This window comes from Molossus molossus, unplaced genomic scaffold (genome assembly GCF_014108415.1).
Source record: "Molossus molossus isolate mMolMol1 unplaced genomic scaffold, mMolMol1.p scaffold_m16_p_13, whole genome shotgun sequence".
Taxonomy (NCBI): Eukaryota; Metazoa; Chordata; class Mammalia; order Chiroptera; family Molossidae; genus Molossus; species Molossus molossus.
The window spans coordinates 8,350,000-8,366,769 of NW_023425348.1; the positions used below are offsets into that span (position 1 = coordinate 8,350,000).

At 56.2% G+C, this 16,770-nt stretch overlaps 1 protein-coding gene across 6 annotated transcripts in view; it reads right to left on the minus strand.

Moving 5' to 3' along the window:
• Positions 1-3,751: 3,751 nt before the first annotated feature.
• CADM1 (cell adhesion molecule 1) overlaps positions 3,752-16,770 on the minus strand; it is a 358,010-nt gene continuing 344,991 nt past the window's right edge. For 5 of the 6 annotated variants that reach the window (XM_036259078.1, XM_036259076.1, XM_036259077.1 and 2 more), the window contains 2 exons: positions 12,367-12,498; positions 7,709-10,490 (listed from right to left, as the gene is read on the minus strand). In XM_036259078.1, the coding sequence (XP_036114971.1) occupies positions 10,372-10,490; positions 12,367-12,498 (251 nt within the window). In that variant the 3' untranslated portion in view covers positions 7,709-10,371. Of the gene's footprint in view, positions 4,142-7,708; positions 10,491-12,366; positions 12,499-16,770 lie in introns of those variants that run through there. The other variant, XM_036259079.1, reaches the window with a different exon arrangement.

Sequence of the window (16,770 nt, forward strand, 5' to 3'; positions counted from 1 at the left end):
CAAGAGCCCCAGCCCGGGGGAGAGGGGGGGGGCAGTCACGGCCCCGAGCCCAGGGTGCGCGCTGAGGCGTGGCTTTCTCTGCAGCCGTGGGAGTGGCTCTCGGAAGCACGGAATTCTCTGTGGATTCGGGGCGCCTTGCTTTCGTCCTCAGCCCCTCCTGGGGCACAGTTGTCAGCTTCTTGCCAAGGGTCAGCCTTCAGGAGGCGTCACGGCTCACGCTGAGCCGGGTCTCTGTGCTCAGGGCTGGGGTGCGGGACTCAGGAAGCGGGGAGAGGGCAAGGGGGTGAAAGCCAGAGAGGAGGTGCCAGGGCATCTGCAGGCCCTGGGGCCTCTCTTGGCAGAGGCTCTGCTCTGAACCCATCCAGTATACTTCAAACCCACACCGAGTTCAATTTACACGTCTCTACCAGTCTACTTTGGTTGCAGTTGGCTGGTTGAAGAACAGTATGGTTCTGTAGCTATTTAAGTAAACATTTAATAATTTTGTCTCATAGTTTTCTTCTCTGTACTTTGGAGCTCTTGAAAGGTTGACAGGACACAGGCACTGTCCACACTGACCTGGATGGACGCAACGGCCCGGAGGGACGGGGGAGCGATGCCGACTGGGACAGTGAGCAGCACACTCAGGACCGAAACAGAAACCAACAGACACCGCGAGCCCTGGAGCCCAGAGCTGCTGGTCCGAAAGGAGAAAGCAAGCCTGCTTACCAGGACCTGTCCAGGGGAGAGCTGGCAGAGCCAAGGCCAATCCAACCAGATGAAACAAAAGTCTCTCTTATTTTTCAGTAATTCATTGAGCTCAGGCCCAGATGCCCTGCTTGGCCCTGGGATCCAGAGTCGGCCTCCGCTGTTGGTGAACTGGCTGCTCTATGGAGGGAGACACAAGGCCGACACTCGGCTCAGACACGTCACGAGGACAAACCCAGGAGAGTGGGGCTGCGGCTGGGAGAGCTCGGAGCAGCCACGCGAGGGGGAGGACCCTCCTGGGACGTGCAAAGGCACAGAGGTGCAAAGGGACAGGAAACGGAGCTTGAATGGGGCAGGGGAGGGGCTCTTCGCGGTGGAGGGTCACCTGGTGAGACGGGATCGATGGCAGATTGTGAGGCTTTGGACTCTCTCTGCAGTCAAAGGTCAACCAAGAGTAGTCTCCAAGCAGGGGAGAAGCCTGGTACTGCAGTGGCCACAGGCAAAGGGCCTGGACCGCGTGAGGTCGGGCGGGGTTGGAGAAGCATGTCGGCCCGTGGGCAGGAGCCAGGAGCCCCTGCAGTGGGAGCTGAGGAACACGGTGGGGTCTGGAGTCACTGTTCCTCGTGGGAGTGGCTGACCCTGCTGTCGGTTGAGAACGGGCAGGAAGGGCGGGCGCAGCCTTGAGGATTTTGAGGACACTTCATTTCCCCAAAGCCCTGGGACCCAAAGGCAGGCGCTGTGCTGGAGGGAGGGGGTCCCACGGAGGCCCCTGAAAACCAGCTGCATCAGTAAGAGTTGAGTAGAGTAGGGACGCGGAGGGTAATTGGCAGATTATGAGGTCCCTTTGGGGCACTCCCCAAGGCGGAAACATGACCCCGAGACCCCACACCAGCCTCAGAAGGAAGGGGCTGGAAGTCAACAGGGACCGAAAGGTGACGTGACATACCTCTAAGGCCACGCAGAACACAGGACTGACGGGCTCCGGCTCTGACGCAGGGCCGGAGGAGTTTACCGGCTAATGAAACCCCAAGCTGTACCCAGAGGTCTGGGCTCTCCCTGGCTAGGGACGGCACGTAACGGGCGTTTGGTGGCAGGGCTGGACTGAGACACAGCCACCTGCCAACCACACCAGACTCACTGGGTGAAACTCCCGGCACCGCAGCTGACCTGTCTTCCGCTGGAGGTAGTGAGCTGGACGTAAGCCCCCTGAAGTTGGGTCTAAGTAGTCTGGAGCCATGGACGTTCCAAGGCAAAGCTCCAGACTGGGCTTTCCACCAGACGGACACTAGCAATCACTGCCCGGGGAAAGGGAGAAAGACACACGCTGGGGAAAGGGCCAAGCTATCCCTGGAGCCGGGCCCCTGCCCGGCCCTGGAGCTGCTCAGCATTCAGGGGAAGTCAACAGCCCCAGGGCAAACCAGCTGCGTCTCTGTCCCGTCTTTGACGTGGGCGACGGAAGGCGAGCGAGGGCTCCCTGGCGGGGGCGGCATGAACCAACCTCACGCGTCCATCACTAAGCTGGGAGCCCTCCAACCACGCAGCTCGTATGTCCACACAGAGCCAGGCAGGCAGCCTGTTGCCCAACCGCGTTCGCAGTCGGGTCCTTACTGCGCTGTGAGCGGCCAAACTTCAGCGGCGAAGCCCCGGGCGCAGGGAGCCCGCTGGGCCCGAACGGGCACCTGCTTTCCCGTCTTTTGTGGCCGCCCGGCTGTGCTGATGGGTGTTGTTGTCAACAAACTCCTGGCTTGCCTTTGAGCGCTCCGAATTATTGGAAACGACTGCAGCGTAAGACTGGCGGGATGACGGTTAAAAGCAGCCCTGGCATTAATCAGAGCTTAAGAGCTTTGCGGAAACGGTTCTAATTCAGAAGGGCGGCTTACAAAGAGGCTTGTCGGGAGCAAGGCAGACATCGCGCTCTGCAAGGCAGAAAGCCCCTCGGTGCCCACACCTGGCTGCTTCTGAGAGTCGGCGGGCAGAAGTGGGGGGCACCGCTCCCCCCCAGCTCGCCCACTGGAGACCACCTAGGAGTCCCACAGCACCCCTCCCCCTGACCTGGGGCCTTTGATCTGGAAAGGCTTTAGGGAGTGGCCAGGGCTGCAGGTCTTCGACAGGCCTCCGAGAGAGGAAGGGGCGGCAGGGTTCGGGGTACCGTCAACAGTTGGCATGCCTCGGCGCGGCGCGGGGAGGAGCCGTGGGCACGGCGGCAGCTGCGTGGGCAAAGCGCGGTCCGCCTCTGCGAGGAGCCCGGCAGGGCAGCGAGCTCACACTTCTGCCTTTTGCCTGCTTGGCACGGCGCAGAATGATTTTTGCCATCAGCATTCTCCCTATCACGGAATCATTGCACAATTTAGTATGATTAATGGTTTCCATTTAGGAGGAGCCGAGAATGAAAACAGTGAGGGAGAATGGGCTCCTCAGCGGGGGGCGTTTGGCTGGAGAAGCGGGAGGGCGTGAGGGGCGGCGGTGCCTCCCGGCTCTCCTCTTCCTCCCGGGCATGCTGGGAGGCACTCTGGGTGAAGAAACACATGGCTTTGGACGGACACTTGCAGACGCAGTCTGGACGCCACAACCTCGTGGTGGCTCATCCTCGCCTCCTCCCAAACATTGCGCCGAGCGGCTACTCCCTCTTGACCTGCCGGGGAGAGTCATCCTCGGACGTTCCTAAGGGCTGGGTCCGAGGCAGAGCGGCGATGGACTGCATGGCTGAATTAACTACACCACTTCTTGGCTCTCCTGGTGGCCACGGGGATGCCACCCAGGGAGGACCCCGCCCTCGTGGGGGGGGGGCTCAGCACAGCCACCTGTGTGTCCGGAGCCCGGGGCTGGTGGGCCTGGCTCAGGTCTCATCGGCTGGCTCTCGGGAGCTCTCCTCCACTCCGCAGCATCCTTTTCTTCCTACTCCGGCAGGCGTGGCTTCTTCCGACCCCCCGGCTGCCCGGGGTGTGTGGCGAGACTGCGGTCACAGCCAGACTCGTGGGTGCTGACAGAAACCAGCCGGGAGAGCACAGCGGATTCAAGAGGGCCTTTTTGTTCTGTTTGTTTTTCTTTTTCTTTTTTTCCCCCCTAAGCAATAGCCTTTGTAACTGAAGCCAGAAAGGGAGAAAATTGGTGATCTCGGCTGGGTCTGACGGGACTCAACGCCCTTCTCGATGCATCGTGTCTCTGCAAGGAAATCTATTATTTTCCATAAACTGTCTTAAGCATCTCCTGGGCTACATTTCTGGCTGTGTTAAGAATCAAGCCATCAAGAACAGCTGTGAAAGCTATACACTTTCAGCAGCAGCAATGAGCTTTGGCAGGGAAGTGGGAGCGAAAAACCCAAGTAGGACATTTCGGTTGACAGTAATGGCATTTTCCCTTCCTTGTCCAAACGATAAAAGATTCATGCTCCTAATTGCAACACTATAGCTGCCCCATCACTTTATTCTGGGAGAGGAGGTTAGAGAAAACAGGCCTAGAGAGAGGGAGAGAAAGAGAGAGAGAGACGGATGGTAATTTCGTCACTGGCTAACAAAGACTGATTAGCGCGAGGGCTGCCTTCCACAGCAATACTTTTTAATCAGGTCTGCGGCGTCTGGGCACACAGCTTTTGTGGATTAGCTAGACTCAGCCTGCCAGCATCCGATGCACGTTTAAACGATGAAATACACGACTACAGAGAAAACAAACCAAAAAGAGTAATCAAGTCACACATTTCAATATTCGGCAACCATTGAGGGATTTAAATATTTGCTCGCTATTAAAGGCTTGCATTAGGCTCTTCCAACACCAGCTCTGGAGGACGGAAATATCAATTACGGATCAATTTTCCCCCTAAGTAAACACTAATGCAGGATAAACAGCATTAGAAGATGCAATAGTAACATTGCTGACTTCAGGACGGACTTCCTGCTGGTAACAGCAAGTCTCGGCCTGGTGATTAATTAACCTGAAGGAGGGCTGAAGGCAGTCGTGTCTGAAACACCGCCGTGAGCAGCGCCCTTTGGGGAGCCCCTGGAGAAGTCCCCGCCCAGGGCCTGCGCCGGTCTGCCTCTCAGGGGTGGTCTTCACTCTCCCCAGAATCGCGCCCACAGCTCGACCCCTCGAGGACTGGCAGGGAGTTAAATGGTACTTGGGGGTGGGTGCGAGCGGAGGCGGAGAGAGCGGCCGGCTGGGGTCCTCGCTGGAATTATTTCCCTGGTTAAGTGCGTAGGTGAGGCCCGAGCTGTATTTCCCAGCACTGACCACCAGGGGCAGGAGACATTGTTATGTTTACTTTGGAATGAAATGGAAAAATATAAAAATCAGAACAAATAGAATTTCTTGTGTAGAGAAAGAACCTGGAAGCTGGGGGCCAGATGGCTTGAAATCAGAAGAGTCCAGCTTTCAAGCCTCAGTTTTGGGGTGCCCACGTCATCCATGTGCCAGCACCCCACTGTGAGCATGTATACTGTGGGGGGTGTGGGTGCGGCAAACACCCTGGCTCCTATTGGCATCTGTGTCTGACGCCCTGGCTGTATCTCACAACGCTGAGATAAGACGGATGCGGCAAGAAGAGCGGCGGGCTTCTCCCCAGCACGCCAGGCCTCGTGGGAAGGTCCCTCACAACCTGTGCCAGCCCTGCTGAGGCTCTGGCCACTGCCGATGTCACTCCCCAGCGGGGAGAGCACGCTCTGTCCCCGCAGGCCCCTGAGAAGGGCGGCACTGACCCACTGCCGATGTCACTCCCCAGCGGGGAGAGCACGCTCTGTCCCCGCAGGCCCCTGAGAAGGACGGCACTGACCCACTGCCCTCAGGACCTGTGGCTGATTTCTTCAAGGCCACCCTGAAAGCTACCGAGGTTGAGGACGGACTCACACAAACGTCAAGGTTCGAGACACAGTTGGTGGCTGAGGCCGGAGGCTCAGCAGCCAGGTGCTTTCATCGGCACTGCTTGCTTAGTGTCTCTTACGTCCCACCACTGACTTAACATGCTGGGCCACAGGCCCCTGGGACGGTGGCCAAGAGCCCCCTGTCCTCCTCCCGGGCAGGGGTCAGGACAGCCAAGTGCTTCCTTCGGAAATACTCCCACACTGCACACGTGTGGCTGTGGGTACGGACGTCACTCGGAAGGAAGCTGGCTGCGTTATTCAGGGCCAGGGGCTGGGTGAGTCCCGGCAAACGGTGTGCGTGTCCGTCCTGCAGAACTTGGTACTAACAAAGCGCCTCCCCTGCCCAGGGCCGTCCCCCCGCGCCCGGCGACTGCAGGCTCCAAGGCTCCGGGTGGAAGAGTCAAAGGGGCCGTTCCGCACGGAGTCAGGCCGTAGCGGGGTGAGAACGACATTCCAAGTGGACGGGGGACAGTGAGAGATTGCGCCAAGGAACACCGCGTGGCCCCTCGGGTTCCAGGTGACGTGTGTGGGGAGCACCAGCAGCCCCAACACTGGAGAGCTCCCGGGGGAACACGGACCGTTCCCCCCAGACCGAACCGAGTTCCGGGCCACTTATCAAGCTCCCGCCAGCAGGGCTGCCCCTGGCGCCCTCTCGGTCCCACAGCCGGTGGACCTACTCCCCGGCAGAGGCGCAGCGGCCTCACCTCGCGGCTGCCTCCGTCCAGGAGCTCCCTGGGGCTCGGCTCTGTGCTTAGCTGGAAGCGGCCTCATGTCACAGAGCAGGGGAGGGGCGGACACGCGGCCAGCGACAAGCACACTAACGAATGGGGAGGAGGAAGGGGTCGTTCAACGGTCTAAGTGTCCACCGGCCTGAGTTCTCGCAGCCAGTCCGGGTGGGCAGGGCTGCGTCTCTGAGGTCACACCCCCCTCCTCCCAGCAGACTCCTCACAACCATGACGCGTCCGCGCTGCACCAGGCTCTGCCCTCTGGTAGAGGCTGGGACAGGCTCTTGGCACCAGACTCCTCGCCTGGGCTTTGTGAACACCCGTGAGCCCCCAACCCCCACACCTCCTTGCCCTCCCTTTATTTTTCCCACGCAGGCCAGAAGGCGGGGCTGCCTGCCCTCGGTACCTGGGACTCATGCGCCCCGTCCACCAAACCACCCTGAGATCCGCAGGGCTCCCGGCTCCTGCGAGGCTGTCTGGACTCCCCAGCCTTTCCTGACGCCCCTTCTCCTGCATGAGGCTGGCTGGGCCCCAGGCCGAGGACCATTTCCTGTTCCCCACGCGGGTGGAACGGGGACCGCAGCCTCCAGGGACTGTGTCACACTCGGGGTACACAGCAGGCGCAGTGACTGCAGGACGGAGGGACTGATGCTACCGAGACAGGCAAGAGACAGGCCCGGACGGACGAGGCTGGCGTGAGATGGCGCTTGGCTTTTCTAGAGCTTACCTTCGCTTCCACCTCTGGGCTCCCCTCTCCCTGCCCAAGAGAAAGGGGACCTGGAGCCCAGCTGGAGGGGCGCTGGGCTGCTCCCGGGCTCTGCGGTGTCGGCGCAGCCAGCAGAGGTCTAGCCGCTGTCGCTGGGGCCTGCAAGGCAAGGGGGAGGACAGGCCGTCCGCGTGGGCCCTGGCCTGAGTCCGCGGCCTAAACGGGAGTGAGAAGGTCTTCCGTGGTGGCCGAGCGTCCTGGCGCAGCAGGTCCTCCGGGGGGGAGAGAACTTGGGATGAAGACGGCGGATGGGTTGTTAAGACACAGAATCCCCGAGTAAGAGACAGGTGGAGCAGCCAACACAGGGGTCGGTGGGGTGGAGGGTGAAGGGGTGGTCCACGCGCCCCCTGGCATCCCGCGCCTGCACAAACCGCTGAGTCCGCGCGCCCAAGCACCTGGCCCGCCTGGCCGCTGGGGGAGAGAACGGGGCAGGAAGGGTGAGCGGAGGAGGAGAGAAAGCAGAGCGGAGGACCCCGGCGGCAGCACTGCCCAGCGTCTGCGCCGAGCTCGGGGCCGGCAGGTCCTGGGGAGGAAGCTGGACCAGGGCCCGTCTCGTCTCCCACACGGAGGCGTCCGCAAAAAATCCATAATGAGATTAAAGGATCACTTTGTAACATTAATTTTTTTATTAAGAAGACAGATATTTTATAGTACTTCTTTTTTTCTTTTTTTTTTTTTCTTTTGTAAAAATGGTATACATGAACCAATACAAAATGCGAATGGGAACATGGACATGGATTCTCACACCGTAACATTGTTCATGTACACCTAAGAACGCAACTGGCCTAGAGGGGACGGGACGTCGGCGTGACCAAAGAACAAGCTTATTTGGCATCAATTGTACATCCTTCATTATTTTATACTCCTTTAAAAACACAAAAAAAACAAGTTTGTTCTTTCTTCACTCTAAAAAAAGTGATCGACCTGTACAAAGTAATACTCAACAATACATTTCAAACAGTGCACTGTATACTTAAGAAAAAATACATAAACCAATATACAACTAAAACCCATAATTTCCTGTTTTCGCCGTTTTATTTTATTGTTTTTTCTCCAATGCGTGGGGCCTACACTTAGCAATCTACCTGAGACGGAAAACACCAGTCGAAACACATGGACCTGAGACATGTCAACATCGTAAGCCATAGAGTTACATCAGGGACACCGCACTACTGTACACGTTTCAAGATGGGAGGGTGGAGGGCCCAGCGATGAGATGGCAATTTGGGGGGTGATGGCAGGTTTCGCTTGTTTCGTCTCCTGAAAAGAACCACCAAAGAAAACCTGTCGACAACATGCTGGATGACTCTCACCTTGTGATATGGTCACACTATGGTCAGAATGGGTGCTAAGGGCTCGGGACAGAGCTGCACATTATAAAATTCAGTGAAAAAGGGATGTTCGTTGTGGCTTTTTGTCTTGGTTAAGTGCCTCGGGAGGGGAGAGGGGAAATCAACGCTGCTCGTACGGATTCTCTTACGGACCAGTCCGTTCCCAAAAGGCCCCATATTGCAAGTGGTTCTATCAAAGGTTAAAATCAAGACAAGAAAAATAAACACGCTTTCAAATAACAAAGAGTTGACACTTTTTTTTCCCCCTTAAATAAATCAGCGTAAGTTTTCCACAGAATGTAACAATAGTAAAAATGCACCTTGCAAAATCCGAAGTCACTCACTGAAAATGTGATATAATATATATTTATATATATATATAGATCTATCTTTTCTGATGCCGTCTTTCCACAGGGACTGTCTTCCGGGATCTGGGGCCTCGCCGAAACTCCCGGTAAGAGTTTCGTGTTTGTCCTTCGACGTACGTTTCTTTAAAGAAAAATGTCAATAGCGACTGGACTTCGGCACCTTTTCCCAAGGCTCCCGTCCAAGAGACGTTCAAGGTAACTGATTTCAGCAGCCACGCGCGGTGGCGGCCGTCATGCGAGGATCAGTAATTTTTTGGCAGATGGTTCTTAAGGCTGAGGAAGGAGGCCAAGGCTAGTGCATGAAGGTAAGAAGATGAAAACACTCACATCTGAGTTCTGACTAAGGGACTGAAAACCCTTACATGCTGCTTCTCCTCCTCTGCTCTGACCTTGGGGAACTTGATCCCCAGCAGGCCAGTGTGAGGACAATGCGGGCCCTTCTCTTGCACCTCCTGCCTTTGCCAAGTCTGAAGGAAGGGACTTCCGCGCGGACCCGAGTTGGAAACCCAGAGTGACGAATATCTGTAATATACAGTACGTGCCGGCCACATCCTCCTGTCTCCCTAACTGAGCACAGAGGGGCTCCCTGTCCCGCTCAGTCCTCCCCCCACTGCACGGACTTGCTTTTTCCTACAGATCAGAGAGCAGTAAGGCCAATTGGGAAAGGTGGGTGGACTCGTTTGGAACAGAAATAACCAGAGCAGAACGATCTCCCCTCCCTACATCCCCTCCGGTGGCAACTCAATTTGTCCACTTATGGAGAAGGAACAGCTCTCACTGTCAGGTCTGTTCAGGGCACAGGAAAAGGAGGAGCCCCAGACCTTGCTGGACAGTGTGGGGTCCCTCTACTGAGCCGTCTACAGACACAGAAGGACAGACAGACCCAGCCTCGCGTGACACACCTCACCTGCAGATCACCCTGTACAGTAATGTAGTTCCACAGCAAACAGAACATTTCTGAATCACAGTCTACGTTCTAGTCTTCACTGCTCTACGTACTGGGAACATGGGCAGCAGCAAAGAGTTCTCATTGTTTGTTCACCCAAATCTTTACAACAACAGAGAAGAATGCGCTATGGACACACTAAATTCTGAACTATGAAGTCTAAGCTGTGCTGGTTCTCCTTGTATGCAACTGAATTTTGAACAGAAAGCAGTTACTTCAACAACAAACAAAAAAGTCAAAACAAGAGCGAAATAAGGGGAAAACGAGGCTAAGGAATCCCAGCAGGCAAATTCCAAAATGGGAGATTTTGGAAAAATAAAATTAACTTTAAAAATCGGGGGGAAAAAGTAAATGCGCACAAAAAAGAAAAAAAAACAACAAAAGGAACGCAACGGACAAACGAAAAACAAGGCACAGAATTTTCTGCAATCTACCCAAACTAAAGCCAAGCATCCAAGTTTGACTTGGTGGGAAGAAATAAAAACCCCCAAACAAACAAACAAACAAACGAAAGCAGAGGTGTCAAACAGCAGTGTACTTTTCAAAGAACATTTTGTGTTTACACAGCAAACCCCAAGCCATCTCGCACTTTCCACCCACTCGTAAAAAACACACGAGCTTCTCGCGAGTTCCAACATCACTGTCTCTTTATCATCTAAAAGGGCCAGCTGGACACCTCATGGGAACAAAAGGCTGATCTAGATGAAGTACTCTTTCTTTTCTTCGGAGTTGCTCTGTCCGCCTTCTGCATTGATTATAGCGGTGTCTGCGTCTGCCGCGTCGTCGGCTCCTTTGGCTTCATGAGTGAAGTATGTACCTGGAAGACGAAGGGGTAAAAGCAGCGTGACTGTCTGATGGCCTGTGCGTGAGGTGTACAGAGATGGCGACTTGCTTTGTGGCCATCATCAGCCGAAGTGGTGTGCAGGCAGCAGAGGGGAAAAAACGATCGGAAGAAGAGAGCGAGGTGGGTGAGACAAATGGGGATCCGGGGCTCCAAAGGCACCACTCCAACTGAACCGCTGCGATATAATTCAGCAAATGAGACATTAGCGCGGTGATTATGACCAGGGGATGTCAGCAGAGGGAGACGTGAGTGGGAGCTAAAAATGCAGAAAGCTGGGGAGCTGCTGACTGACACGCACAGTCAACACCCAGGCCCCATGAGCAGATGTGAGCACGGACATGAGAGAGACCAAAGCAAGAGAGAGCAATTAGCCAATGAATGAATTAGGGCCCTGATAGGTTGGTTCTACTGTCATCTCCAATCGTCTACCGAGACCCTTGTCTCCTGTCTCCATAGCATGACTCCCATCGGCAAGACTGTGCTCAAACTTGCACAGGTATGTTTGGTTTTCTTCTCCTTCCGTTTCAGGATGGGGCTCCAGCTGGGGAGCTCGTCTGTACTATGACAGCTGTAGCCAAGGCTTGGGTCTGCCTTCAGCAGCAAGCCAATCTCTCACAGTGCACCTCTAGCCGGACCCAGATTCATGGATTTGCTAATTGGCACAACCACTTTGTAATGACAACAGACAGAACAGTACGAAGCTGGTGACACGCTCGTCACCAAGTCCCCACAGTTGGCATGAAGAAAGGAGGGTATCTAGGTAGAGCTTACACCGCTGTATCGGGGTGTCACCAAGTAACCCTCCGCCCACTGGGCAGCGCACCCGTGAAGACTCTTAAGTAAGAAAAGGCCGATCCACGTGTTTCCAGAGGGACAGGTCAGAGCAGCCAGCGGCCCCCGTGCCCCTCCTTCCTCGGGAGAGTGAGGCTCCGTCCTCTCCCTGGCCGGACCTCCTGGCCAGGCTGCACCCAGAGAGGCGCGAGTTCTCGGCCCGTCTGCCCCCTGGGTGGCGGCAGAGGGTGAAGTATGCACGGAGGTCCCAGCTGGCTTTACGCGTGAGACTAGCACTTCGGTCCTGAACGGTTGTCAGGAACCTAGACTCCCGCTGCTGAACTGAAGGGGTCGTCCCCAAACCCACGTTCTACAAGCAAGCAATGGAGTTCGTACTGTCGGAAGTCCTGCAAGCTCATTACACAGCACTTAAGAAAAACCACCAAGAGAGACGGGCCGACAGAGAAGAGGAAGAATAAATTACCCAGAGGGAAGAGGACCAGAGCAGCAAGGGGCAGGAGGGAAGCGTTGGCAAAGATGATCGCCCGTCCAGACTGCGCAGCCGGTAAGTATGTGATTAACGGCCATTTAAATCACTTGCACTGATCATTTTTAAAATACGTCTTTATGTGGCTTTGTAGGCACATCCAACCGAGGAAGGGTTCCAGCCACTGTGACCAGCCCGCCTGGGGTCTGGGCCCAGGGCAGGGCTGTCCACCTGCTCCCAGAAAGCAGCAGGCTACGGGGTTCTCGTTCCCTGCTTGCGGAGGGCGTGTGCCACCTCACACACCGGCCCCACCGTGCTCTTCACTCCGTCACCAGCGGTGGGTCATAGAGTAACGATCTACGGAGCTTTACATTCCGAGAAAACCCAACTCAAGGCGTGCTCGCCACTCATCCACTCTCAGTCCTCATCAGCAGCTGCTGAAATTCCGTTGTCTTCTTCCTCTCCCTGTCTCAGGAATCAGCGAGGCTAGGCGGCCACACAACCCCCACTGCCGGCCAAGAACCTTGCAAAGGCCCGGAGAGCGGGGCCGTGGCACACGCGGTCCCCAGCCTGCCAAAGCACCTTGCTTACCTTTATGTCTGGCAAAGTAGCGCCCCAGAATGATGAGCAAGCACAGCATGGCGAACACCACCACGGCCACGACGCCGCCGATCACGGCATGGTCCACGGCCCGGATGGAGCCCTCTTCCCCTGCTCGGGAATCTGTGGGAATCAGAAGAGGAAGAGGGATGTACAGCTCATCACGAGACACCAGAAGCCCTGGGGACAGGCCTCCAGGGCCAGAGGGCGCTTTCTTGTTAATGGAGGAGCCAGAGAACCATCTAGAGATGGACCGAGTTACACTGAGGCCACAGACTGACTGTCCAGTGCTGCATCGACAAGTCCCCCCCCAGGCAATCCCATGATCAGCAGTGTAGCAGCCGATGCATGTGGGAAGATGCAGGGAGCGGGGGGAAGGAAGAGCCCGTCCCGTCCTGACTGGTCTTAGCGCTCTCCCTGCCTGCGTCCCGGAGCAGGGGCCGACCTAGCTGAAGGCTGCGCTCGGATGGGGATGGCACCTTCCGCAGTGACGGGAGCTGTGGAGGGAGGCCAGGCGCCCAGTGACTGATGTTCTATAGACGCCAGTGGCTTTTTCTCTGCTAGGCGTGGGCATAGGGAAAGTGAGGATTTCCACGGCCACAGCTGCTTAGAGATAAAACGAGGATTATGAGACTCGAGACAAGTGGCATGCTTGCTACGTGTAGGATGTATGAGGGAGTAAGCTTCAGTCTAACACCGAAAAACCTATCTCAAAAACGACAGCAAGGAATAATTGTCCACTGCCACAGACGGCTTTTATTTTATTTATTTAGCACTTCACAGTGCAATTAATTTTCCGTTATAAGCACCCCTCCCTCAAGATGTCTTCTTCCAGACGAGGAGCGACATGTGTGGCTGGGGAGCGACTCGGACCCGAATGAGCTATGGCGATGCAGAATGGGCGCGTGGCGGGGTAAACAATTTTAATTTAGGACTGTGGCTACATCACCCCGTGCTGAAATCCTAATGGCACCCAGGATTTATAATGTAGTAAAAAACAATTATTCTCCCGTTGATTAATACATTAACATTTTGGAGTGGAAGCTAAACCATTGTCTCTTTTTCTCCGAGTCAAGTACGACACCACCATTACAATGATTTACTGGCTGCACCTTACAATTTAAGCACAGCAGCAACAGAAACGGTAAAAATCTTTTAACTTTACATGATTTGTGAAGTCATATGTGAAGGATTTACCATTTAAATCTTTCAGTACAAGGAGCACATGGCCTATAAATCTGTCCCCCCGCAGTGGCTGGACGCCTCAGAGCCATGCGTTTCGGCAGGAAGACCGAGGGTGCAGATTCAAGTCAATTTTTAAGAAAGATTTATCTCTGTCTCTCTGCAAAGAACAGAGCAAATCTCTGAAGCCTCCACCTCTAATAATATTTGAAGTTTATCGATCAAGGGTACAGATCCGTGACAGCTAAAGGTAATGGTGCTCCTCTGAGCCGAGGCCTACACGGCGCTTTCAGCAGGAGGCATGATTTACACTTTCCATCGATATTTCCAATTCTGCGCTGAGATGGAGTACTGACGAAGGCGGGGACATAACTCGTGACTCGGGGTCCATGGAAAGCGCTTTAATTAAAAGAGTTTAAATTAAAAAGTGAAGTATTTAAAGTGTTTCATTAAGTTGCCTTCAGAAGGACGACAAAGCCCCCAAATCCAAACGCAAGCAGAAATGCCAGGTCGGAGGCAGCGGGTCGCCCAGGCCGAGGGAGGGCGGAGTTTAGCTGGAGAATGGGGATGGAGTGGCAGGCCCTGCGGCCAATCAGCGCTCCGGGAGGAGCGAGCCCTCAGCACCCAGTCTGAGGAGCTGGCCTGCACCATGGGGCGAGCAATCCCCTCTCCACGCCCAGCGCCTGGGACATCATTTCAACAGGGGGACTCAGCCACGGGAACTTGTTCTCCGGGAGACAAGAGAGCTCTGAGGGGGAGCACTCCCCTTGGGGTCTGGATGCAGGGTCTCTGCAGGGGACAGTGTGTTACACACTAGAGGCTCCTACCCCAACTGCACACATTCAAACTCGCTCACAAGGAGACAAAAGCAACAGAAAAGCCAGCCAGTGTGACCCCCCCTTGGGAGCTGTGAAAATCAGGGATCACGTGGGAAGGAGAAGGAACTCACCCCGATTCCATGAACCTCGGCCCGTGGGAGCATAAGGGCCTTCCAGTCACCTGTGGCTTAGAACTGGGTGGGACAGCGGAGAGATGGCGGCCACGGAGGGGGGATGCCAGGGTCGGAGGCCAGAGGGGCGAGGAGGAGGCCGGTCTGTCCCGGGAAGACAGAGCTGAGACTGTGCCACGCGGGCCTGACCCATTTGGAGAAAGGCGCCCCCTCCAGGCCCAGGGGCAGTCTAGAAGCCCGGGGCGGGGGCGGCTGTGATAAGGAAGAACACCACCCCCAGAGGTGGTGCCTGGGGGTTTAAATCATCTGACTTGCTCCCCATGAGCTTCAGAGCTCCAGGTGGGCAGGGCTGCTCCTCCCCCTGCGCTGTGCCCACACTGACCACCTGGGCTCCACTTTCCACCCCAGGTACGGACATTCCAGACACTTATTTATAAGGGGAGCTCTCCTGCTACCTTCTGGTACCCACGTCGACCAGAACTACCATCATCGGACCACTCAGACATCCGTCACTGCAGACGGACACAGAGGAGGGGTGTGTCATGTACAGGGGGCATCAGGCTGTGGGCTCCGCAGCCTCGTCCCACTCCCACTCCACCCTGGGGTCTCCTGCAGGAGCACCCATCACGGCTGGGCGCCCCCAGGAAGAGCAGTGCTGTTTCCAGACTCATCTACTCTTGTTTCCAGGTGTGCAACTGGGAGAATTTTTCATGGTGCTATCGATTCACCCAAGGTGGTGGAGAACAGGGCAAAGGCTGGTCACCTATTACTAGGTAAGAAAGAAGTGCCTGTACCTGTGGGCTGGTATACCTGTGTGTGGGCTGGTGCACCCGTGGCTAGTGCTCCTGTGTGTGGGCTGGTGCACCTGTATGTGGGTTGGTGCACCCGTGGCTAGTGCTCCTGTGTGTGGGCTGGTGCACCCGTGGCTAGTGTACCTGTGTGTGGGCTGGTGCACCTGTATGTGGGTTGGTGCACCCGTGGCTAGTGTTCCTGTGTGTGGGCTGGTGCACCTGTATGTGAACTGGTGTACCTGTGTTTGGGCTGATGCACCTGTATGTGGGCTGGTGCACCTGTATGTGGGCTGGTGTATCTGTGTGTGGGCTGGTGCACTTGTCTGTGGACTGGTGTACCTGTGTGTGGGCTGGTGCACCCATGGCTAGTGTACCTGTGTGTGGGCTGGTGCACCTGCATGTGGACTGGTGTACCTGTGTGTGGGCTGGTGCACCTGTGGACTAGTGCACCTGCGTGTGGGCTGGTGCACCCGTGGCTAGTGCACCTGTGTGTGGGCTGGTGCACCTGTGTGTGGGTTGGTGCACCTGTGAGCTGGTGTACCTGTGTGTGGGCTGGTGCCACCTGTGAGCTGGTGTACCTGTGTGTGGGCTGGTGCACCTGTGGGCTGGTGTACCTGTGTGTGGGCTGGTGCACCTGTGGGCTGGTGCACCTGTGTGTGGGCTGGTGCACCTGTGGCTAGTGTACCTGTGTGTAGGCTGGTGCACCTGTCTCTGGGCTGGAACCTCAATCATGTATGAACAGTAGCACAAGCTTCACTCAGAGGCTCTGGGCTAGTGGAGCAGGATGAAGGCTGGAGCCTGAGGAGATGTTGACCCCCAAAGAGATGGCTCTGACCGAGCCCATTGGCTGCTTGTCCTTCCTGGGCCACCCACAAAGCAAGAGCTCTGGCCAGTCTTCAAGAAATCATGTCTGAGTGAGAAACGTGGGCCCGTCTATGACTCCCACCACCACGCAAAGCTCCTGCTGCTCTGGGGGTCAGACCCTGCACTCAGGCCCCAGGAACTCCCTGCCCTCCTGGGGATGTCCTCCCGATTAATGGCTCCTTTTCTCAACAAGGCAGATAAGAAACCCAAAGAGGCAGACTGCCCAGCTGCCCAGCTGCCCCACAGGAACAGACACGCTCTATCCAGGGCCTGCTCCCCAGGCGCGTGGGCCTCTCGCCGTGGAGGAAAGGCCCTCCCCTCTCCAGCAGACCGCACTCTCGCGTGGTCACAGGGAGGGCGCTCCTGTTGCTGGGACTAAGCTTCGCCTGTCCTCCTGAAGCCACATCGTGCTGGTGCTTGGTGTGTGCTTATGGCACAAAGGCTGTCCCCGCCTCCAGGAGCCCCGTGTGCGCGGGGACCCCGTTTGCAGCAGGAAGAATCCACCCCGTCACTTCCTGTGTGACCTCAGCAGTGGGCCTAGCCCCCGAGCCTGCGTGTCTGCACAGTCAACGCTGGCAGGGCTCAGGACAACGCCGCGAGGCAGCCCTG